Genomic DNA, 24,211 nt, shown 5'->3' with positions numbered 1-24,211 from the left:
TCCTCCGCTGAGCCGTGCCTCCGGCGGGGAGTCGGCTGGGGAAGGCGCACAGCTGGGCGGCTGGAAGGAATCCTTCGTAGCCATGCGCTGGCGTTCGTCTCCTCGACGGGCAGGGAAGTGTTTTGCATACCCTGACATGCAGGACTGGGGAAGGGGGAGAGCAAGGAGCTTCAAACTGCCAACAAAAGGAGTCTGACTCCTTCTTAAATAAGAAAAGATACCCAGGTAAGACAACTAAAGCACAATACCATGCGACACAAAGAGGGAAGGAGAGTAGGGAAAAGATTTACAGAAAGATGCACTTCCAAAAAGCCCGAGCCAGGCTGAGGTGCACAGGGCAGTCAAACTGCTCTGGATGGCTCCTTTAACTGCTTTTGTCATGGAAGATGTCATTTTATCCAAAAAGAACCTTCGGGCATGGTCCTAGGAAAAGAGGCACTGAAAGAGAGGAAATCCTGGTCTCATAAGATAACTCGTTACCACATGCAGGTATTTTTAGAGCCCGTTGCAGAGTCAGGATATTTGTTGGCATGGACAGCAGACCTGATGCATTCAGCATGTTCAATCCACGCAGCAACGAAGGCACAAGAGCACATCAGTGCGGATGAAACCAGAAACGAGTAGCAGGTCCGCATAGAGGCAGAGGGAACACCAGGCGCCCCAGCAGGCTGTCGAGGGCGATCTTGCAGGACTTGCACAAGGGCTCGTGAGTCTCAGTCCAAACAAGTGGCTCCACGAAATGAGTTTTAGAAGTGGGAAAACATGATTAGCAAGTACAAAAATGTATCTTGCAAGTACTATGGCCAGTGAAGGGCTGTAGATCGTTTTCCTCTGAAGTTTCCCATGTAATGGCATCAGTAACTCAAAAGATAGAGTTCACTGGGAAATTTAAAACTGGACCAGTTGAAACATTAAGTAGTCAAATAAGCCTGCACATGTAGACTTTAGAGGCCTGATAGATATTCTCCCTCTCCACTGTGCATGGTTATCTCCACTTAACAGTTAGAAACCTCAGGCCCAGAACAGAAGCATTTCTTGCAGCATAGAAAGACTCAAATCTACTAAGAAAACCACACGGGAAGAACAACAAGAATACCCGAGACATAAAAAGCCCCACAGGATAGAAGTTTCTAAATTAAAGCATAAAGGAATTGTACTTTCCCTTCCTCAGGCCTCCTGTTCAGTAACAGAGCCCTGGCCAAGTCCCTGTTCTCCAGACTCCCACCCCACATGCAAATCTAGCAAAACTTCCTCTCTAGAAGAAGGGTCACTCATCATCAGGTTTAACTGCAATTTAAGCTTCGCTGCACTAGGGAAGGCAAAACACCTTCTGCGTGACACGTGCTCAGGCAGTACAGTGCACTTCACCCAGGTGTCACAAAGAGCCACGTTCCTCCCTCCCGAGGGCCCCTTTTCTGCTACGCTCTCCTCCTGACAGCTAGAGAAAAAAGGTCAGACATTCCCTCCAGTCCTCCATCTGCTGGAAACTTTAATTAAGCGCTGCAAAAGGGGAAGAAAAGAAGAAAAAAAGAAAAAAGAGAGAGGGAGCCACAACCTTTCTTTTTTTGCCTCCATTGTCTGGGAGGATCTGGGAAGCATTTGGTGCCAGCAGAGGCTTAGAAATACTCTGGGGCAGCATCCAGCTACTCACAGCAGCCCTCCCAAACCACTGATTGCTCATGTCCTGGGGAGCGCAGCAGCACAAGGGCTATTACTGCTCATAGTCACAGACTAGAGACTATCAGAACAGCCCAAGCTGCTCTCTGCTGAACCCCTCACCCAAAACTGAAATGAATTAGTTTAGAAGACACAAGCAAGTTCAACTCAGTTTTTGCTCAGGGTTGTTTTCCTGTTTCTGCAGCACTCAATCTGCACAGCCTGACCTGAAAGCAGAAGGGTGAATGTAGCATAAGGAAAGTTATTCCTCTAGACTTAGCTATGCATTTCAGTGCTTGTCTAAACCCATCTTTCAGCTTTGAAATTAGTTCATTGCAACAAGCTGGGGGACACAGCTGTTAGCAAATCCTGCAAGCCCTTATCACCTGGTCAAAATGCACAGCTCCCCAGCTGCCAGTGGGATATGCTCATAAGGTCCAGCCCCTGCCCCAGAGACAGGGCTGGCAGTTGTCAAGTCACACTTGCTCTGCAAATACCCAACGAAGTGAGTAAACTCCACTGCTCTCGGAGATACTGGAGATTTTCCCAGCAAAGTGCAAGGCTTTCTTATCTCAGTGTACCTGTCAAACCTTCAAAAGGAATTTCCCTTTCACTAGTGGCTTAATAATATTCATTTCATGTTTACATACTAGGAGAAGACTTGCATTTTTTTCCCCCTTTCTTGAGCAGGGAGAGTGGAGGCATGTTAGTGTGAATGGGCAGCTCTAAAGAATCCAGAGGGAATCAGTATTTTTATAAGCTCAGGACTCAGTATCTTTCAGGAAATGTGTGGGAGGGATGAATGAAAAGGAGGTGGGAGAACAAGAGAGCTTCACTAGATGGAAATATTTCCATGAAAATGTAAAGATGTAACAGATCCTTATTCATCTTCTCCCCTCAGGCTATACAAAACATTAATTAAAGTCAGTTATTCCCAAGCATATCTGCCTTGCAGGTGAAGTCTACCGTACTGACATAGCAGAATAGATAGATCTCCAGGTGACAAGCAGGACCCAGTTTGTCTAATACCACTAATGCGCCATCCTGGCAGCTGAGAGATGTTGTTGTCACACACAGTGCAGAATCATAGATCTCGGAGACATGCAAGAAACGCTGGGCTCCATCTCGAATTTACTTTATTCACGTGGATCGACAACGGAATGAATGAAACAAAGCTCTAAGCAAAAGGGATTATCCTGACCCAAACACACTGAAGACAAGACCTGCTACAGGCATGTGGATAAAGCCCGGGAGACAAACCCAGCAAAACCCCAGAATAAGTAGACATCACTACAACTTACTTGCCATTGATGACTCCATCTGGATTGAGCATGGGGACAATCTTGAAAATGAAACATTTCCTCAGGAGATCAGCAATGGGATCACTGCTTACAAGGAACTCTAGGGTCCCCTTCATTACCCAGCTGGCATTACTTTCACCAGGGTGAACACGGGCCATTAGAAACACATAAGGTCGGCTGTCTGTAAAATAAAAGCAAAAACTAAACAAGACTTCTCTTTGAATTTTATCTTTGTAAGCGGTATTTTTGCTTTTTAATTGCAGCAACAACCCAACAGAGAAAACGTATCCCTAGGTAGTCCAGACGTTTCCCAAATGTACTATTTGCCAAATGACCCCAAGTTTGACCCTAGGAATTAGCATGTGCTGGTTTTATCCCCATGCCTTTGCTTTTTGGCTTCCTTGTTGTCTTGCACACATTTACATGAACCATTAGAGGGCATTTTGCATGTGCAGATTACTGTCTCACAAAATGGTACCAGCCTATTTTCAGCCAGTTCTTGAAAGTTTGACCCTATCAAACCACACTAAGGTTTAAAAGGCAGCTAGGAATTATTTCCATTTTCTAAAGCCCTATTTTACTTTCATCTTTCTCCATTAATGATTAAGAACTCTTCAAATATCTACACAGCTCTGCCCACCTTTTACAAGGCATGCAAATTGTCTGATCTTTGGCAGTAACCTCTGTTGTAGGATTAGGATCATAACTAATGGAGTTACTTTGACAGAACTAAAAGAGGAAAAGACAAAGATGTTACCCCAATAAGCCACAGAGAAATAGAGTCTCAAATGGTAGCAATTACAACCTGCATAGCTAAGGCAGGCTATTACTTTTGTGGAAAGAGTTTTCACTTGTTTATAACTTGCACACAATTTAACAGCTGGGATTCACATTTGTGAAGCTGATTCTCAGAAACGGCAATTAAAACAGTTCAGCTGTTTTGAGTAACGTGTTTGGGAGGGGAGACATAGGACATAGGGATTTGGGGGGTGGGAGGGGCAGGGCTTTTTTTTTTTTTTTTTTTTTTTTTAGATGAGGGAAAAAAAAATCCTACAAAACTGTTCATTGATAAGATCTGATGAACCTGTGTTTTGACTTGCAATTTGGCAGAAGTTGCCCTGTTTTCAGACGTGTTTGCTGTTCCTGTGAAAAAGCACCCACATTTGGCCTAGTTATAAGTCTCCAAAAATCTCAGTACAAATATGCTTTAAAAAAAAAAAAAAAAAAAAAAAAAAAAAAAAGTCCGACAGCAGATTCTCTGAAACTCCCATCTGTGCTGAGCACAATCCACGGATGGGCCAAGGAGGATTTGGAAACAGGAGGAGGCAGAGGGAGACACCTGGCAGGAACAGGAAATAAAAGCAAAGGACAATGCAAGCATTTATTTTGAAATTATACTTTTGTGAGTGCTCACAATTTCAGGCCACTGTCACAAGTCCACCTGACAGCTTCGCTTTTGTGCAAACCAGTATCTGTCAGGGCACTGCACTGATGCCAGGATGTTTTTGTCCAGTTCCATCAAGCAGCTCCAGAACTCAGGCTTTGCTCCCCTGCATAAACTAAGGGGACCCCAGTGACGGGCCTTTGGAGTGGTAACAAGACAGAAAACATAACCCTTCCAAAGGCATCAGCTGAGTGCTATCCTCTGAACAATAACTTTGTAAACAAATGCTGAATTAGCAACTTGTACTCCTTTGCCCTTAGCTCCCAGAGCTGTTTCCAAATGCTTTACAAAACATTAATCAGTTAATGTGAAATAGGGAGGTAGAACACCTATGCTGAAAAACACAGATGTGTTACAGAGCTGTATAGTGATTTGTCTGACAAAGCAAAGGCTGTTTCAGAACAGAATGAGTAAAGTTTCTTATTTCCCAGTCAAAAATGGAACTAATTTTTCTCCATAGCTGTACACTCAGCTATGTCTGTTGGGATGCAGACTCAGATTTGGAAGTAATCGCCCCCACACCTCCCTACTTTACCCCTTCCTCTTCAGCAGTTGGTGGGCACTAAAAACACCAAACTACAATCCCAGCTCAAAGAGCTCACACAGAGCAACCACATACTGCGTGTCCAGTAAAGCGACTAGGACTCAGTTTCTCATTAGCCACATACTAGTTTTATATCATTCCTACACCTTACCTTGCTATGAAGTTACATAAACACATCATGAACAAAATGTATTAAATGCCTTAAGGATTTATGGATTACAAAAAATTCCTTTAGCCCCTGCAGAAGTACTAGCCATTCTTATTTTTTCCCTCCAAAAGTAGAGTACAAAACTTCTATTCTGCTCCAGCTAGATGTTGTGCATTACAGTCTACCTTAAGTAGTGGTTTAAAATAACAGCAAGCAAAAACCAGCTTTTGCAAAGACATCAGCTGCATTTTGCCATTTCCAAACATTTTCTTCTTTCTCCCATCACCATGATTTAGTGCTGTTTCGCAGGCTCATTGCTGAGCTAAACTTATGGGACTCTGCTGTTGTAGCTGAGAATGAGGCTCCTGAGGACTCCTAATGGACAACAGCTGTAAATAGCACAAAGCAAAATAAAACGTGTTCTCTTTTGCAATTGATGACTACAACTTTAATGACTCTTATCTCTTCTTTATGTGGGGAGAAAGCATAGCATGCTAATTGAGAGGTTCTTTCCTCAATCAAAATAAGAAAACAAAACAAACAAAAACCTAAAGCAAGGGCTTCCTCACCTCAAAAACCCCCAAAAGTTTGCCCTAATTCTGCTAATTGCAAGGCACCGTGGGACTAGCAGAAACCCACATTCTGCTCCTCCCAAGGCTTATACAAAGTCACACCTGTCTGTCTTAGGTTGCGTCAGAAAAGCTTCTGAAGTGTCCAGACCGAGGAAAGGGTGGAGGGAAAGAGACCAGGCAGACATTGATCTGCCACTGTTCTGCACCTGTGGTGAAGGATGGACCCACACAGAGCCTGTGGGTCTAAACAGGGAAGTCTCTCTATTCAAGTTAAAGCTTCCTTTAAAAGCCTGGAACAGCAAATTCCCAATAACACATCCACATCTCAGATATCCCCTCCACAGGAGAGTCATAAGAGATATGTACCAGCAGACAAACCACAGATCTTATTAAGTGCCTGTTCCCTTCACAGAAGCCATCATAGCCAAATCCCATGTCAAACTGCCATGCTTCCCCACACTGCACCCAGCATGAGGTCTAATGAAGCAGTAAATAGAGCAAAGAACTGATGACGTGGCCATAAAACTTCCCTTGAAATATCTGGGAAACAAAGATTTAACTCTGTGGCAGGCAGGAGTCACTCAGTCCTGTACTTTAAAGCATATCCAGCTACTCAGCTACTTATCTGCCTTGAAATTGTTGTGATAACTGTGATAAACGTTATGGCTCATGAAAGCACAGATGGTGGCATTGGCCAGTCATACTTAGTACACCAACTGGCAGGCACCCATCAAGGGTCCTGCACTTAGCTGAGCTACTGTATTTCATTCCTGCTTCCAATACCCCCATAACCACAGTCCTGACCAGAACAGTGGTTTTCCACTGGTGGGATCCTCACACAGCAAGGCCAACACACAACTCGTAGCAGTCTGTTCTCTGTACTACTTCAGTCCTGAGCCCCTTAGGACTATCTACTGTACCCTACTGCATGCATCTTCAGGACACCCAGCCACAAGTACACTCTCATTTATATCCTTCAAGGCCCAGAATTGAGCTCAAGTCTTCAAAATCCTCAGGCCGATGCTTAGGCAGACTCCTTCCCGAGTTCTCAGGTTGCTGCCAGAAAGCTCTGGTTAGCCATTTATCTCTGCAAAGCCCACGTGACATGTAACCTTCTCTGGGAACGTAAATAATAAAAAGAGAAAGCACAGGAACCTTTTCATGCTACATAAAGCCTCATCCAACAGATCATGTCTTGTTACACTGTGGTACATTTTGACATGCCCAGAATATAATGTGTCATCAAGGTGAGAGATTAAAGCATCACTGATGCCTCTTGAAAAAACTTCGAGCAAAATCCCCTTGAGTAATAATTCTACTAACATATCACCTACTTTCCATCTTCGCTTCTTTTCATTCATTTCGACTGCAGATATTTGCATGAAAATAAGAGCTTTGTTCTCCCAGTACTGCTAACTCACTGCTTAGTCTCCTGCCTGTTATAAGAACCCTCCTCTGGTCATATCATCAACATTCACAAAGAGGCGAGTTTGATGTCACTAACTGTGACATTGGTTGGCAAGAAAGCAACCTGAAAGAAATGAACAAAACCCCATTAACACCGCAGCGTCCCTCATCAAGAAGGGCACAGAAAGGAAATGAAGTGCAGTTCCAGATGCCCTGACCCAGGCTGAAATTCTAAATTATTTCAAGTAGAGATTTGGGCCATGCCATTTGTAAAGGGACAGGGTATTGAACACCACAGTACTGGGATTTTTATAAGGAGCCAAAGGGAATTATATACACAGCATACAAGAAACTCAACCTAGATCCAGGTCTTGACTGGAATTTTTCTGGCTGTGCCTCTCTCTCCCCTTTACCCCCAAGCCCAGGGCTGTCCAAACGCAGGGTTTTTTCCCTCGTGCCTGAATACAACATGACTTTATCATGAGCGTTGCACAAATCAAAGGGTCAGGTTTAGCCCAGGATGTAGGAAGGAGAAACCAAGCAAGCTAATCTCCTTCCTCCCCACCTAATCAGCTGTGACCTCTACAAAGTATTCTCTGCAAGGCAAATGATGGGTAGACAGGAGCACCACAGCAAAGCTCTTCCATGCATGTCACGGCTATATCCTGCCCTGGATACATCTGATATGCCCCAGGCTGCATAGTTACACAAAGCCAGAGAGAACACAGGATATGGTGTGATGTACAATGAATATATTAAAGTATGTTTGTGAAACCATCAAATACTGAAATCACAGAAAACATGAGACTGATCTGAGGCAGTATCTGTGCAGTCACTTTATTCCCCTCCTAAAACTTTTCCTCTAGTTGTCAGTCTTTCAGCTGCCTTAAGACACAATAATTCTTCCCTCCTCCTCCTCACCCCTCTGCTGTCTCCTTGCTGACCCTGCTTTTGGCTAAATGCTCCAGAAGCAGACACATCCCAAGACAGAGGCAGAATACAGTCGCTGTCAGGACCAGCTGTTGCTTTCCAGAATTATCAATGACCTATTCCTCCTTTAAACACATCCATGTTATATGCATTATTACTGTTACCCACAGCAAAGAAAGGAACATTACAAATTGCCTGAGCCACGAGCTGCCTGTTCTGTACCATCATAGCTTGGTGGGGGGTGTTTCAAGCTCCAGGTTGCCTGGCAACCTCCTTTTCTGCATCTGTTATATTAATTCATTCACCTTTGAATCGGAGATGTTCAGAGATGATTGGGGAGCTGAATATGGGCACAGACTGCCCAGCCTCAGTGCAGCTTGACATCCTACCACTGCTGGTCGTTAAGTCCAGGAAATTGGTAAGCAAGTTTTTAATGCCATTTTGAGGTAGATTCCAAAATCCCAAACTATGAAGGCAAAAGGCACCACGATCATTATTTAGTCTGACCTGCTGCATGACTGAAGCCATACGAAACACCCATGAACTAATTCCTGTTCAAATGAAAGCTTATCTCTTGGGGGGACTGGAGAACCAACGAAGTGTTATTTTTAGAACTTGCACCAATGGAGAACAGGCTATAACCCTTTGTGAATTGTTTCAGTTTATAACCAATATCCCCCTCTACAGTGCATGCATCTGAATTAGTCTAACAAAAACTTCCAACCACCAGATTTTGATCAATTTTTTTGATTTGCCAATTCAGCATTCACTGGCATATCCTAATCTCACGCTGCCTGTCCTCTGAGCTGCCCAGATACTACCCAGCTTCAGAATGGAAGACATGTAGCTACTATAGTGCAATCAAGCTAATAAGGTAGCTACAAGGTAAGCTACCTTGCAGCCACTGTAGGGTAAGAGCACTCCCATCTATGATTACATGCTGGAAGTTCAGTGTAGTCTGGCAGCAGTATCCAGAGACAAACTATTGAGACAGATCCCAAAGCCATAAAATCAAGATGGGGGACAGCTGGTTAGGATGAAGTATTGCCAAGAAGGAACAGGGGAGCATAGTTAATGATGCAAAGCAGTTCCAAAAATGGCAACTCTCCTCTCGGGATGCACTAACGTTGTTAATTACTCTGCTCAACCCAATGAACAATGACAACTAACTGGAGTACTGCGCCCCAGTGCTGGCCACCATAGTTTCAGAATAAAATGGATGAAAACTGGAGAGAAGGCCATTAGGAATGACGAAAGGTTGAGAAGACATGACAGGAAGAAAAGTTGGAGAAAATGGGTTTTAATCTACCAAAAGACTGAGAGGAAGGAAATAGCCTAAAAATTGCAAAAGGACATAATAAAAGAGATAGCAATCAGTTTTCACTGTCCACTGGGGCAAGTTTGCTTGAAAAGAAAAGTAAGTTATTGTCTATGAGCTAAGCCAGTCTGCAGTGACTTGGCTGCCATCACTGATGTGCCCACATACTCAAACTCCGCTCCTTTAGGTCCTTGTCCATAAAGTCCTGTATAAGCCATTCCACTACAGTGCCCTGAACAGTGTCAGTGCGAGGCCTATAACCACTTAAGTCATTCTAGCTACCTTCAGAAAACTACTCCAGTATTTCCCTCTAGTCCTCTGAAATCTCTGTGTTTTGAGAGCTACTGGAATCACTATTCCAGTCCAGAGAGCACCTCAGCCACCTCCTTTGAACTCTAAAATAAGCAGATACCTTGTATGGAAAAGTGGCTAACATTAGTGTCTGATGTTTAACATACTATTTGATCAGTGCTGCCCTGGAAAATATTTCATGAACATATTTTTGCATCATCTAGGCCTCTTCCCACATACAGATCAGAAATAGTTATGGAAAAATTCTGCCCTGCCTGCTTTGTTACTGACAGTCCTACCATTTCCATATAAGAATGGAATAATCTGGTTGCTGGAATCCCGTTCATCAGTAATTGTCTCCAAACCCCCTCTTATTCTTAACTTTGCTGGTTCTCAGTTTCTTTGCACGCCCTTCGGTGCCATACAAAGGCAGTGACAAGCAACACTAAGTTCAGCTCTGAGAGTCCTTCTAACAAGTTATCTAGCTAGCTAATGTAGGGATTTCTGGATTATCTATCACCCCCTGCTTCCGTAACGCACACGTTAGTTCTGATTTGTTCTATGGCAGCAGGCAATTTCAGATACTCAAGTGTTTTGTGCTGCCATGTCTTGACCATCAATGCATATACATTTTGCAACCAGCAGAAGGAAAACAGATTGCTTTGCAGACACGCAACACCTCTGAGACATGCCAGGTAGAAGAGAGCTATTTCCAAGTTAGGTACCTTTGACTCTTTCACCTACTGCATTCTCCTAGAAGGATAACAATGCTGGGCTGAGAGGAGAACCAGTCGGCTGACACTCAGAAGAGCAGAAAACACGAGCAGGTATCCAAAGTACAGGCTAAAGACTGATCTCATTCAGTGGGAATAAAGAAGTGGAAGCCTTCCCCTAAGCTGTTCCACGCCTAAAGGAAACATGCGGGAGGTAGGCTGCAGGTCTGTGCTGCACTTAACTGCTGTACAGGCAAAGTACAGAGATCCATAGGAGCTATGAAATCCATGAGCAGATTTCCAAGAGAAGGATTTCATCTGAAATGAAATCAGGCAGAAGGAGCAGACTGAAAAAGCCTCCCTTGTCATAAAAATATCTCCCTGGATAGTCCACAGTGATGGAAAAAGGAAACTGTGATAATTTATGTGACAGTTTAATGGAATTTTGGTGACACATGATACTTTAGAGAGAATTTGCCTGAGTAGGACAGACAGGACTTTAACAAGGCTCCAAAATGGTAATATTTTCAACTCTTAATTTTCTATTTCGTCCTACATATACAATATTCACCCACAGCCCATCTATCTCATTTGCAGGGCACATTCCAATATTGTAAGAGCAACAGCTCTGCACTTTCTCACAACACCCACAGCCAGAGAGACCTCCGAGCATCTGGTCCCTAGAGGGATCAAGTTGACTCTGCACCAACAGGGCAGAGCATCACTGAGCTGCAAGATCTGAAGCTCAAGCTTCAGGCCACATCCCCAGCTTTGTGGACATCACTAATAGCTTCTCTGCAGAAACCAAGGGTAGCAGACAGACAGCCTGTAGCAGGAGTCACTTGCGGAGGGGATGCCCCGAGAGTACACTCCAGGAATAAATGGCTTTCACACTATGAGTAGTGCCCCAACTCATGTCCGCTGCTTATGAGAAACCTGCCTTTACTCCAGCATAATGCCCCATTCCCTTCACTGCCACTGCTCCTAGAACAGGCACAGCAGCAAGAGGGATTGCTTAGAGTACTAAACCAGGGTGAGACCAGGGTTAATGGGATGAAACTTCACAGAGGAACATTTAGGCTGAACATGAGTGAGTTATATTGAAGTCTCCCCTGTGGAGAGGTAGAAGTTCACATAAAAACTAGATTGCCAAGAGCACTAGAAGCAATTCTGTACAGAACAATCCTGCAGTAGCCAGGGGACAGAAGAAAAAAAACCAAAACAAAAAAAAACAGGCATTTGTTTTCTTTACTAATTTCTATGGACACAATTCTGAAACTCCTGTTTTTCTGAAAAAGCTCCTGCTCAGAACCAGAGCAGGAAAAGAATGGGAAAAAGCTGTGTGAAAACCCTAATATTTTGCCTAGTCTTTCTACAACCACACAGGTTAAGATCAATGTGGGAACCACACTGGATCCTGTTGGCCCTAAACTGGACAGGGAAAACAGAGCACCTGTCAGCATTTCCTTCACCACTGCAAATAACTTATTTTCCTGTTAAATTTTCTGGCTGTTATCTGTTGGGTAGTCCTTCAAGTAATTTTGCTCTACAGAAGACCAATTCTGCAGTAAAGTGCAGCTTTTTTCCATAAACTGCCTAAAAAGAACAGATTTGAAACATACCTAATGCCACCTGCAGCATAAAGCAATGTTCATTCTTTAATATAGATTGTGCCTTTAAGAGGTACAGATCCATCTCTGCCTTTGACTTGATGTCCTCCTCAGGGAATGACTTGTAAGAAAAAAAATGTATTAGAGGGAAGTGCAATCAGAGCCTCCCATTATCAAAGGGATAAAATATCAATTTTTGTCAAGATAAAAAGCTTCGCAGATTGGCTCTGATAGGAGAAATTAAATTCTTGGTCTCCACTTGATTTGATATTTATCACTCTGTTGCCCTAAAAATATCCTGGCAGGGAATGTTTCTTAAAAATATCCTCCTGTATTTCTCCTGCTCTAAGCAAACTACAAGAGTTTCAAATGGTGTTTTGTTGTGTGAAACACCTGCAGGAAGAGAAGGGAAAGAAAACCAAGAAGAGTCTATGAAAGACACTTTCTAACACTTCACTGTGTCAACAGTTTCCCAGTAAAGGGCCTTTCACAGGTTTAGCTCCTTTGTGGCATCACTAAAGTGACTCTCACCTCATCATTGTCAAAATCTATCCTAGATTTTATAAGTGTACTGCCCAGAGCAGATCCCAAAGGGAACACCCACTTTCCACATACAAGAAACTGCAAGGTAAAACTGTCCCCCCATTTTGAACAACAAATCGTGCCTTGACAGCAAGTTTTTAGGTGAACTCCTAGAACAACCATGCAAGGGATGCACACAAGGGAGCAACCCAAAAAGTGTTTCAGTCAGATCATGACAGCAAGGCTGACATTGACCCAATGATCTCAAACTGTGACAGAAGCAGCACCATTTGTCACCTACTATGTCACATGTTGCAAGGCAGCAGAAACACAATGCAGAATTTGAACAAACAGGAGCATCTAAGCACCACAACCATTCAGAAAAACCATCTTTAAGTTAGACTATCCTAATGTCCACCACAAAAGAGAGCTTCCTGCCTCCATATGGTTTTATGTTGACAAAAAATAAAGCGGGAGGCACTAGCACTCTGTCTAAAACATGACAAATGGATCTACACTGGTTTTTTGCCTGAAATGTTTAGGAGAATCAATATCAGTAGATGATCCAGGATTTGCAGTTGGCCCTAGTTTCTATTCCCCTACCATCCCCCAGGACCCTAGAAACAGAGTTTTAACATCTTGCGTTCACAACCTTAGATCAAGGGTTCACATTAGCTACTCGGGCCATGCGTGGAACAAATATTCCAAGGAAGGTAACAGAGATGAACCCTGAAGTTCATGCTGTTTCATTCTTAAATGGTTCTACTACTCAAGTGCCCTAAGGATGAAGACAGAATCAGGATCCTGTTATGTTCAACTATTAAATGGAAAACATAGAAGTTTAGAAGATGTACTCAGAACAGCCTACTAGTTAGTTCTTCCTACTTAAAAAAACAACAACAAACCCCACACCACTTTAAGTTTTATTCACTTCAAGATGAAACTTGTTTAGGGTGAAAACATCCACCAACAACCTAAACTACAAATGACACCAAGGAACAACTCACATCTTCAACCTACCCAAGCTGGTAAGGTCTTTATTTACATTATTGGCTTTATAGCTTTTGTCCATTCAATATCTGGTTAATAAATCTTGCATTATTCATGATACCATTAAGTGTCTTCATTTACCCTACTATATAATGCACAGATACACACTTATATTGCAAGAGGTCTCCCCGTAGGACTTCCCAGGATGGCAACACCTTATAGCAGCTGTACAATATATAAAGACAGTTTTTCTTCGGGTCCCAATCAAAAGAGAGCAAGTAGTTGACTGTTGGAAGTAGGCTCTTGAGGTGTTCCAGCATAATCAGAACCACAGAATACCTGACAGAAAGACAGATGGAGCACAGCAAAATTTGCCACTGCAGTCAAACAGACAACTGCATGCAGAAATTTCAACCAGTACATGGTAAGGCACCAACAGGCCACCACCTAAGGGCAGGAAGTTCTTTCCGTCAGTGAGGTGACCGCTGACGGATCATGCGTTCCTGCATCAATCACTGGTGGGAGCATAATGTCAAACTAGAAAGACCCCTAGTCTGTCTGAGGAAAATTAGGTTGTTTGCTCTCAGGAGTAAGATGGTAGGAAGGCTAGGGAAAGACAAATGCTCTTTCTCCAGAAATTGCTACAAAGCACAGAAAGAGGTATTTGTCAATAAAGGAGCCAAGCCACAAAAGAGCTATCTCCTGGCAGTCCCAGAAGGAAGACTAGTAGAAGTGAACATGTGATGTCACAAAATGCACCCTTGGCTTGCTTCTCCTTCTTCTCTACTCTATGCCTCATTGTAAAAGTGGGAGTTTTCACATAATGGATGTTTTCATTCTTTATTTCATATAGTTTTAAAAATAAATTGAGTATGATTTAGGAAATCTTCTCTAGAAAGTTGTTTTGTCAAATAGTTTCACAGCATGAGTGAAGGCTGCTGTTCAGTTTGAATTTCTGACCTGTACAGTACAGAAACTGGCTCCATGGAGCCAGTCTTATTATTTGTTTCTCCAGTCCTGGTTCCCTTCCCACATTTTTAACCCAACATTTCCCCAACAGAAGTTTTCCAACTGATGCTGCCAAGGAATCCTTCCATGATAGCTCAACCATTCTTTACAGCCTGAACAAGCTGCTCTGACTAGCTCCTGTCTCCTACTTGGCACAAGGAGCACTCACATCCAAACTGCCATTATATTTCAAAGCCTTCATTACCCTTCATCTTCTGCTCTGTAAACTATCAGAATGCTTTTAGAAGAAACACTTATTTAAATAAAAAAAAAATCCCTGTAAATCATGGGCATGACAGGCTAATGGCTAGCAGTGCAAAGGGATGATTTATCATCCTGCTATAGCTAACAAAGCTTCTTATGCCAATACCTTGTTTGCAAAATACAAAGAGACTTCCAACTCTGATGTTTTCTAACTGCAAGATGAGTAATAAAAACACCTATGTCAAAAAATAACCTTCATCTGCCATCTAATATCCCCATAAACTCACAAAATCAGAAATCTCCTTAAAGTAACTTTTTCTTTTTTACTTTGTCTGCTTCCTTTATGCGTCTTAGCATGGGTGGACAAAACCAAACTATTCAGTTTCACTGCCTGTTTGTAATCCAAATTCACTTTAGGGTTTGCATGCGTTAGCTGCATGCTTTAATTTGATTTATTTTATTTGATTTCTGGCTATAAAATTACATTTGAGGCAGGTTAGCAGATTGCCTCACAGGGAGCATCTCACCACCACTACCCAGTGTGCAAACAGCAATTATTTTATATGGGCTGAGCACAATTTCAAGTCACATCCTGACAGGCTGACAAATAAGGTCACGATATCTGCATTGCAAGCAATGTCTCAACTGGGGGAAAGGATGCTTGACAAGGCAAAAGGTGGGTCCTAGGAGGATTCTGATTAAACAGGTACAATGTAGAGGAAACTGAGCAGCAATTCACCACTTACAAGCAGGAACGTTATCTTAAGTGCATCTACATACATTCTGCATAGCTTGCAGGCCCATCACCTATTTCAGCACAGAGACTACAAGCAAGTCATTACATTTATCACTCATTCATGGTTAGTAAGTGCTAAACACAGAGAAAAGAGGAATAGTGGGACACCACAGCCACTGAAACCCTAGAGTCCTTCATCTGCTGCTTCTTTATTCCCTTGCCTCTGGCCAGTTACTTTTTGTGAAGACGACCAGTTCCTGTCTTCAGGACAGGACTGTCCATCTTGGACAACTGGACTGTGCTTCACGGTGACCCTCTAGCTGTTGGTTTTCTGCCCTTTCAAAATGCTTGACAAAGCTGTCACAGATGGAATTTGGCATCTAGAAGCTATGACAGACACGATATAACCCTATTTATAAAACAACCAAACAGCCTGGGCTGCCAGAGGCCAGGATTTACAGGACTGTGTTTCAATGTCTGCTCTAAGCACACTTTCCTACTCCGCTGCAATACAAATTCCCAACCCGTGTTAGAGTGACCTGCAACCATGTGAAATACTAAAGCAGTTATAGAGGGAATCCTGTTACAGCCTAACCTGTCTCCTGCTGATCAGAGAGGGGAAAAAATGACCTTGGCTCCAGCTGGACCTTTCATACCAGACTACACTGGTAGACAACACCAGCAGATTTTAAACAACATTTTTCCCCAGAAGTAAGCAATTCCAGCATGGTGAACACAAAGGAAAAATCAAGGCACCGACAGCTTCTGCTGTGTTATCCACTAGAGTCTCATCTTTGTGATATTCCAAAGCTTTCCTGTATTTTCATCTCCTGCAGATGCAGCCTGACCCTCAACGTATTTAAAAACTTGCTGCACTCCCATCCACCTTTCTTCATCTTCACTTGAATCACTATTAACAGTCTGCTGTTAGGTGCTTATCATGTGACCTAAATGCCCTTTGAGAGACTGTCAAAGTCACTCTGATGCCATCAGTGACGAATTCCATCTCGCTCGTCACCTCAAACCCTTCACTCTGAAGAATGCACCTTTCAAGCACATTCCAAGTCAAGAAAGCAGAGACTGACAGAAAAATCAAGCAAGTTGCCCAAGGGAAACATACAAGTCAGAGCTGGAAAGTGAACATCAGTTTCCCAGTCATGAGATGTCTTATACCATCTACATTCACCTGAGAACTCAACTTCCACATGAACTGTGACTTCGAAGCATTTCCTCCTCCTTTCACCTTGATAGTATTCATTAGCCATGAAATTGCACTGCATCAAGCACCTAAATATCAGCAGAGTCCTCCCTCAGTTATGTTAATTCTTCTATAAAATGATAATCCAACACAGCTGTCATTTCCACACTGAAACCCATCCAACTTCCTGAAGTTACCATGTGCACACACCTTTGCAAAGTGCTACAATATTCCTGTATCCATCTCCCATCTCATGCTTTTAAACTCCGGGAGAAAAGTAGAGTTTCAAGAACAGTAAGAGATGATACTAAATCAGCAAGTTGAAACAGAGTGGAGAGTGGAAAAAAGGAAACAGGATGTTGCCACAGGCCTCTCTGCTATCCCTCCCCCCACCCCGCCAAAAGAGCAAAGTCTAGGGGAAAGAATAAAAGAAAACTATCATGCCTTCTCATGTTTTCCCCAAGTCCGTACACATCTGTGGGTAAAGACATACCTCCAACTGTATTCCGACCTCTACATTCACTCACACTTGCTGTCCAGGCACCCCAGCAGATTAAGGGAAAAGAGAAAAAATAAAATAAATGCTTATTTCTTCTAATTTCTTGCCTCTTTCAAAAAAAACAGGAGCTCACCCTCCCCCGCCCCCTCAAGTTAAGCAGCACAACAGTTGCAAAGATAGATAGAGCAAATTAAATTCTAAATGCACTGGTGATTTGAGAGATATCATTTTCTGTATTACTGGGAAAATGCCTTCTTCAGGAAACAGAGATAAGATCTGGAACAAGTCCTGTAGGTTCTGGGACCTGATTCAATTACGCTAAGTTCATTAATACATAGTTAAGCGTGGGGAGAAAAGGCAAGGAACTTCTCTAGCATGCTACATTCCTTAAGAAAAATGGTACTGTCAGGATTAGCAAAGCAAGTCCTTAGGAGGAGTGTTATACAGACATAAATAGTAGCTGGTGACTTCCAATCCAACACTGCACTCACCTGCTACTTTTTTCTTCTTCTTCTAAAATAGAGGGCTAGGAAGACAGGACAGCTACACTGTCTAGTACTCTTCCTTCCGCCACCTAATTCTGCAAAATTAGATATCAAAATGAAGCAGAAAAACTAAGAAGAAAAATAGTGGCCTAAAATGGAAGAAAAATCCTGATGCACCTGGTTTTCTATCAGCTAGAAACCAATATCTGATGGCCACGAGTGTTCCGAGACAATGCCGAAGTCCAAGTTTAGCTCTCCACGGACACAGATGCACTTTGCAGTATCTACCCTGTCTCTAGCCAACTAGTTGATCTATCAACACATTTACAGTCTGAACATAGCAGCTGTCTCCTCTTGTTTATTAGCAATTTCTATCCCTGCATTAGAAACAGGCAGGCAAGCAAGCTCAGAGAGCTAACGAGTTTCTCTTTGATGTAGAGAAGGACGAAATCCTCTCATTAACAGAATAGCATTTTAAAAATTACAGGGTATTTTTAGTTCCATTTCATTTTAGTACTGCTGTATAATTGCAGCCCATTAATTGCAAATTCTTGTTTCTGAGAATCTGTCAGTTACAAGCGACAAGAAGTGTCAGCCAGCGGTGTCTGCAAACTGCTAGTTTCAATACACTGCTGTACTTGTTTTACTAGGGTAAGACTGGCTGCATCAGTCACATCATAACATTCCTGCTCTACAATTAGAGAAATGAAACTCAGTTAAATAGATCAGGCAGGAATCTGCAGAGAACCTCCCAGCAAAGCCAACTTACAGGTGGGAATTATACATAGCAGGTGTTCAGTATTAAGATCCAAGAACAGGAGAAAAAACAAAGGCACACACTGCATTGCAAAAATGCCTCCTAACCCACTAATGCTCTCAAGTTATATGAATATAAGCATCAGCACAGAGAAACAGTATTTATTAAGTTTCATATGAACGTAAATCCACTTGCATGAATATGGGCAAAGTAGCTGAACAAACTATCTGCTTGCAGCTCTGACAACTGTACAGTAAAGCTGTTCCATACAATCCTCACAACTCCAATAATTTCTAATCTGTGACTAGCTATCTCAGCCTTAATCAGACAAAAAACCTGTAGCTTGGAACATTAAACCCAGAGATTAGAATGCTATTTTCCAGAAAATTTTTCAAAGTCTTGAAATATCAGGTGAAAGTCTTGTCTTCCCCCCCCAACTGAACTACAATAGACAGTCTCTCAAAACCAGTCAACCAAGACTTAAAAGCACAAAGAAACTCCCCGGTTTAGAAGGATAAAGGCGAAAGCATCATGAAAGTTATAATACCACCCACAGCATTTCCCAGTGATTTGTTAGTCTTGCATATTTATGAAGTGTCTGCCTGCACATGATAAAAGCCTATTGTTAGAGAGTGAAAAAAGCAAGATTCAAAGGATCAAGAGACAACACGTAAGAGTAGCAGATTTCCCTTGAAGAAGGACACACTATGATTTCTGTCACAGCCTAACAATTCTTCAACACAGTTTATGCAAGACAGGATGACCATGTTCCCCTAACCTATCTCCAAGTTGAGATCCAATAGATGAAATAATACAAGGATACAGAATAATTCATCAGATGAGAAGGCAGACAGGAAGCATAACAGTTCTGAGCATCTGTCTCACAAAAGCAATGGTTTGCTAGAAGTAGAAGAGCAGAGCAGTTTTTCTTGGGCTCTTTTCCCCTGTTTTTGCTCATTCTGTCCAACACCTGCTACGGGTCAAAGGCTAGTTTGTTCCAGGGAAATCATATAGCTCCAGAAAGCAATGCGCATCTAGGTAAATCCCCAATAACCGCACAGACTTTCTATCTCAGGGAGAAAAAAACATTGAGCCAGACACAAAAACTGTTCTCTGTAACAGCAAATACAGTTGTTTGGGTTTGACAACAACTAGCACACATACTACATACATACTTTTCAGCAACAGATTACTCTAGTTCACAAGAGAAGCCTGCTGGACATTTCTACCCGACCATGGCTTGCTTAGTAGGTAGCAGCAAGGAGCTACAACCCAAACAGAAAGATGAACCATTGGTCACTGTGACAATGCAGCAGCTCATCTCCTTTTCTTAGAAGGATGCTTCTCAACCTGCCTTATGGACAATAAATAGGGCAGGAAGAAGAACAGCATTATTACAAAACTCCAATTTCTTACCTTAGAGCAGGTCTCCATCCTAGGGCCTTTCTTACTGGCCTTTTATTCAAGGAGGAGGGAATAGTCACATCATCCACAGCTTCAGCTCTACCAGCTGGAAGCAACCAATTTATCACAGGTGTGTGGGGGCAAACCCAACTACCTTCAGGCCAGCCCACTTTATACCCTACATCAGGTTATCCAAACCTTGTAACTTGTGAAAAGCAAGAACCTGTGCAATCAGACACATGGCCAATTGAGCAACACTGTGGCCAGCTGGAAGAAACTCTTTTCTGACCTTTGTTTTTACCTTGAGGCACAAACATTAACTCTTCACCCATTAGTAAGCATATTGCTCATAACAATACGTAGCCTTTGCAGACAAGCTGACCCTAAAATTACGCCCTCCCTCACAGAGCCCATCTTTGTCACATCTAGAACAGATTTAGTTCAATTCAAATGCTTCTCTGGCTAATTTATATAGTACCACATTGACCTTTTAGCGTATGCCCCACAGCACCGTGAATGACTGGAATTTATTGCCAGACATGGGAAATGTGCAGTTCACTGAAATATGGGGTTTTTTCATGCCATGATTTGTGGTTGATATCAGAAACCTAGTAGCATTTCAATGCTCATTCGCCATTTGAGGGAGTGAAAGCTGCCTGAGGGCTCTGCTGGGCTGTATTACAATACCTCTAACAAATATACAGATTGGCAATTGGAAGTGCAGCATCTGCAGGTTATTCAGAAGCCTTTCCCGGAGGGAGATGAGATGAATTTTTCCCCTCCTGTGAAGGCAAGAATTTGGACAACCTATCACTACTATGGAAGCTTGTAGCTCGATTGCAATGAGGCCAGGGCATTGGGGTGTTTCAAGGCAGGTGTGTTCAAGCAGCTGGCTATAAATTGCCAAAGCAATATAAGTAACACACATGAACTCCACTGAACCTGTTTCAATTTCATTCATAATTTTCACTGCCTCATAACAAAACTACAAGTAGTACCACACTCCTGCAGGAAGGCACCTCTGAGGCTCTCAACAGAACAAGCACAAATGAAAATAATTACAGCAAACAGTTACGTGGTGATTTAGATTTTCAAGACAGATAATTGACCTACCAGAAAAGGCTCTGATATCCTGAAAGAGTGGAGCACAGCCACTGCTAAGAAAGTACTACTGATGTTCTAAGCCCAAGCCTGTTCCAAACAAGACACATTGCTAACTCAAATTACAGAAAACACTGTTCTTAATCAGAACTTATTTTTTCTGGAAAGGACATGGAAAGGATATGCAAAGGTTAAAAATCTCTCAGGACAAAGATGAGACTCTTGCAGTTAAGGAAGAAAAGGTAACAGAACAACAAGTGTTGAAGAGCAGGCAGAAAATTCTGTAGCACCACCCCGTAGGGACAGGAGGGCTCAGTACAAAAAACATCTCCCTTCAAACCTCAGGAGGAAGGTCCTTTAAAAAATGCAGAAAACTAGAGATCAACAAAGATCAGCCACTGCACTACATAATTATGTCACTTCAGATTGATGGCTGTTCCACTAAAATGCTACCTAAGGCAAAGAGTGGGAGAGCAAGAGAGGAGATAACCCCAACATACGTACTTTCCCCCTCTGCAAAGAATTCTGCTCCTTGGCTGCACTCCAAGATCTATCTGTCAGGCAGTTACCGACACTCATTCTGTGTTTCTGTGTTCTTTGTGCATTGCTTCCTGCCTTGACTAATTGGATCCAGGGTATTAATACGCATTTTACCAAACTCACAGAAGGCTGACCACCAGTATCAATGCTGTGCTGGCTGAGTCAGCCCCACCAAATGCCGCAATTCAAAGAATAGTTGATGCATTATGGAAAACACTAGTGAGTGCTCAGTCTGCAGATAGTTCCATGTCTATCTCACAAATTTTCTTTTCTATTCAACCGGATTCCTTCGTTACAGCAGTAGATTGGATGTTCACACAGGAACACAGTTTTGCAGAAATCTGTCTGCTCTTTCTGCAAACAGCAATCCCCTGTTCATAGCTGGGACATTGATATCAGAAACAAAAGACAGAGAAAAGATGGTCAAACTGACAGAAAATGTTGAGAAATTTAGAGCACATGCTATCAGTGCATAATGGGAGATCTCTGGCTTCAGATGTTTGACAAACTTGATATTCAAGCAGAAAAAGTTCATATTCTCAATTCTGTAATTACCTAGCAGCATGGAACACATGACAATTTTATTTAGTCTTTTTTATTTACTGCATTAGAACAGGATCACAGTTTTCACAACAGTTGACGACTCCTGTCACCAAAAACAAAGTGTTTGGTACGAAGCAAGAGAGACAGGCACCTCTGTAAGTTAGGAACAAATTCTCAACTCAAGAGAATACACTGATACAAAACCCAGTACTGCAGAGGAGGAGAAATCAAGCAAAAAATGTTTTTCTCCATAGTTTGCTATAATCACCTTCTCATTCAATTTCTATACACACAAAGATCTGTTCACTTTTAAATACAATCATAAGTAAAAAATGGAGGTAAAGAAGAGAGATGAAAAGTAAAAGCAGAACAGTTTCTGTAAAGACCTTTAAAGGAAATGTTATGCTAGTAAACTCTTTCTGCTTAAGACTGCAACTGGACCACGTAAGTACACATAAGACATGTAAGACAATCTATCTGAGACAATATCCTCTGTTCGTATCCAATGGAAATATAGTCTAATAGGGGGCCACCTGGGGGGCTTAGTCTTTCTTAAGTCTTTGGTTTCTCCCTTGAGACTTGCATCAAGACCCACAATGGTGCTTTTAGTTATATGACACTTGTCATGGAGAAATGCCATTATAAAACCCCATCAGTTTTTTTTCCACAGAAACACTGAGCATCCAGACAGAAATATGGAGAACAGGACTGCTCTACAAATGGTTGGCATCCATATGTAACCTAAGGGTTCAGCAGCATTAGCTCTATTGCAGGCGCATGTAGTGGATGAGGTATAGCATGCATTGGCATTAAAACAACAACGGATGTGCTTGCCATTGCGAACTGTTTCTAATCAGCACACTGCCACGTTTGCACTCCAGCTCAACTGCTACAGGCAGTTCTTCCAGCTGCTTGAAAGATTATTACCAATCGAAGCAGCTCATTCTACCTTCCTATTTCAATGTTATTTGATGAGAGCTTCCTTTAAAGAGTGCATTTTCCTTTGGGGTGGGCTGACTCCAATAGGGTATTGATCTAATTTGATCCCCGTTTCATTAGGAGATATGTCATCTCCAGCTTTGAAAAAGTTGTTCAAAAGAAGAGCACATGAGCCTCTCATAATTAACATGCAACACTGGTTGCCATGCAGCGAGTAGGCAGTTATAATAACTCAGAGTCAATAATTCATAAACTATAATGCATTATTAATCAATTATCGAGGCCTGAATTACATTTAATGAGATTAAGCTGATTGGAGCACTAAGTTGTTTGAATCATATTGATTTAATCAATGTGCTTAATTAAACTGTGTACATTCTCCACATGATTGTTATTTCCCAGTATCCTGCACAAGTGGCCTCTGCAATTCACATCCTCTGCTGTTCTCTGCTCAGGAATTGTTCTTTGTTGCAAATTAGTTTGTAAAGGGGCTTGTTTTCTTCTGAGAAAAGAGAAAAAGATCAAAGTAGCAAAACCACCATCTAACTAGCTTATACGAGCACGCTGAGAAATGTTAGAATATTTCTCACAGAGACTAGGTCTGTTTGATTCTGCACTTTAAGATGAGGTCAACTAAACATACCTCATTAGTCTTTATTTATCCCTCTTTCCAGTTCCAGGAGCATCAGGAGATCCAAAGGGCATAGGCATCCGTCTATCCCTATCTCAAAAATGTTACTCTTTCCATCTTTAGAAACATGCCTAGACTCAGGCATTAAAAGTGCTCCAACCCCAGAAAGATTACATCAAACACAAGCAGGTGTCACTGCCTCTGTATGATAATATCCATAATGGTTTCTTCAGCCTTGCCTAAAGAGGACATGTGATGAGAAAAGAGCAGTACAAAATGACAGCTATTACAGACATAAATCCATTTACTACTGTCAGACTTTGTTTAATTTCCTTGCCATTGCTGCTAATTAGCTGGGACATGTGGGTTTAACTTTAAACCCCACAATCCAGCTCTGTAATGCTGCACACACTGCTGAAAGGACACTCAGCAGGTGTGTGGAATGGGGAAAGCACTTGTAACACACAGCCTAATCAGTATTATTAACAGGAGCCACAACAACACATCCAGCCTTGAAGAAAACTTTCCAATTATTTTCTCTGTGACACCACAAACAATGACTGCCCCACTCCACTCTGCAGAAGTGATTTCAATGGCTGCAGTATTAATCCCCACAGCAATATATTATGCTTATGCCTTTGAACTAAGAATGCAGTAATGCTGGCAATCATCAGCTACAGTGGCATGCTGTCATACAACCCTAAAACCATTAAAATTTTC

At 42.3% G+C, this 24,211-nt stretch overlaps 1 protein-coding gene across 1 annotated transcript in view; it reads right to left on the bottom strand.

The window, feature by feature from the left end:
• AGBL1 (AGBL carboxypeptidase 1) overlaps nt 1-24,211 on the bottom strand; it is a 296,895-nt gene that overhangs the window by 179,740 nt on the left and 92,944 nt on the right. The window contains exon 18 of the mRNA XM_064517224.1: nt 2,958-3,138. Coding sequence (XP_064373294.1) covers nt 2,958-3,138 — 181 coding nt within the window. The remainder of the gene's footprint in view (nt 1-2,957; nt 3,139-24,211) is intronic.

Source organism: Dromaius novaehollandiae, chromosome 10 (genome assembly GCF_036370855.1).
Source record: "Dromaius novaehollandiae isolate bDroNov1 chromosome 10, bDroNov1.hap1, whole genome shotgun sequence".
Lineage (NCBI taxonomy): Eukaryota > Metazoa > Chordata > Aves > Casuariiformes > Dromaiidae > Dromaius > Dromaius novaehollandiae.
The sequence above is the reverse complement of the archived record's forward strand: the minus strand, read 5'-3'. Positions and strand labels throughout refer to the sequence as shown.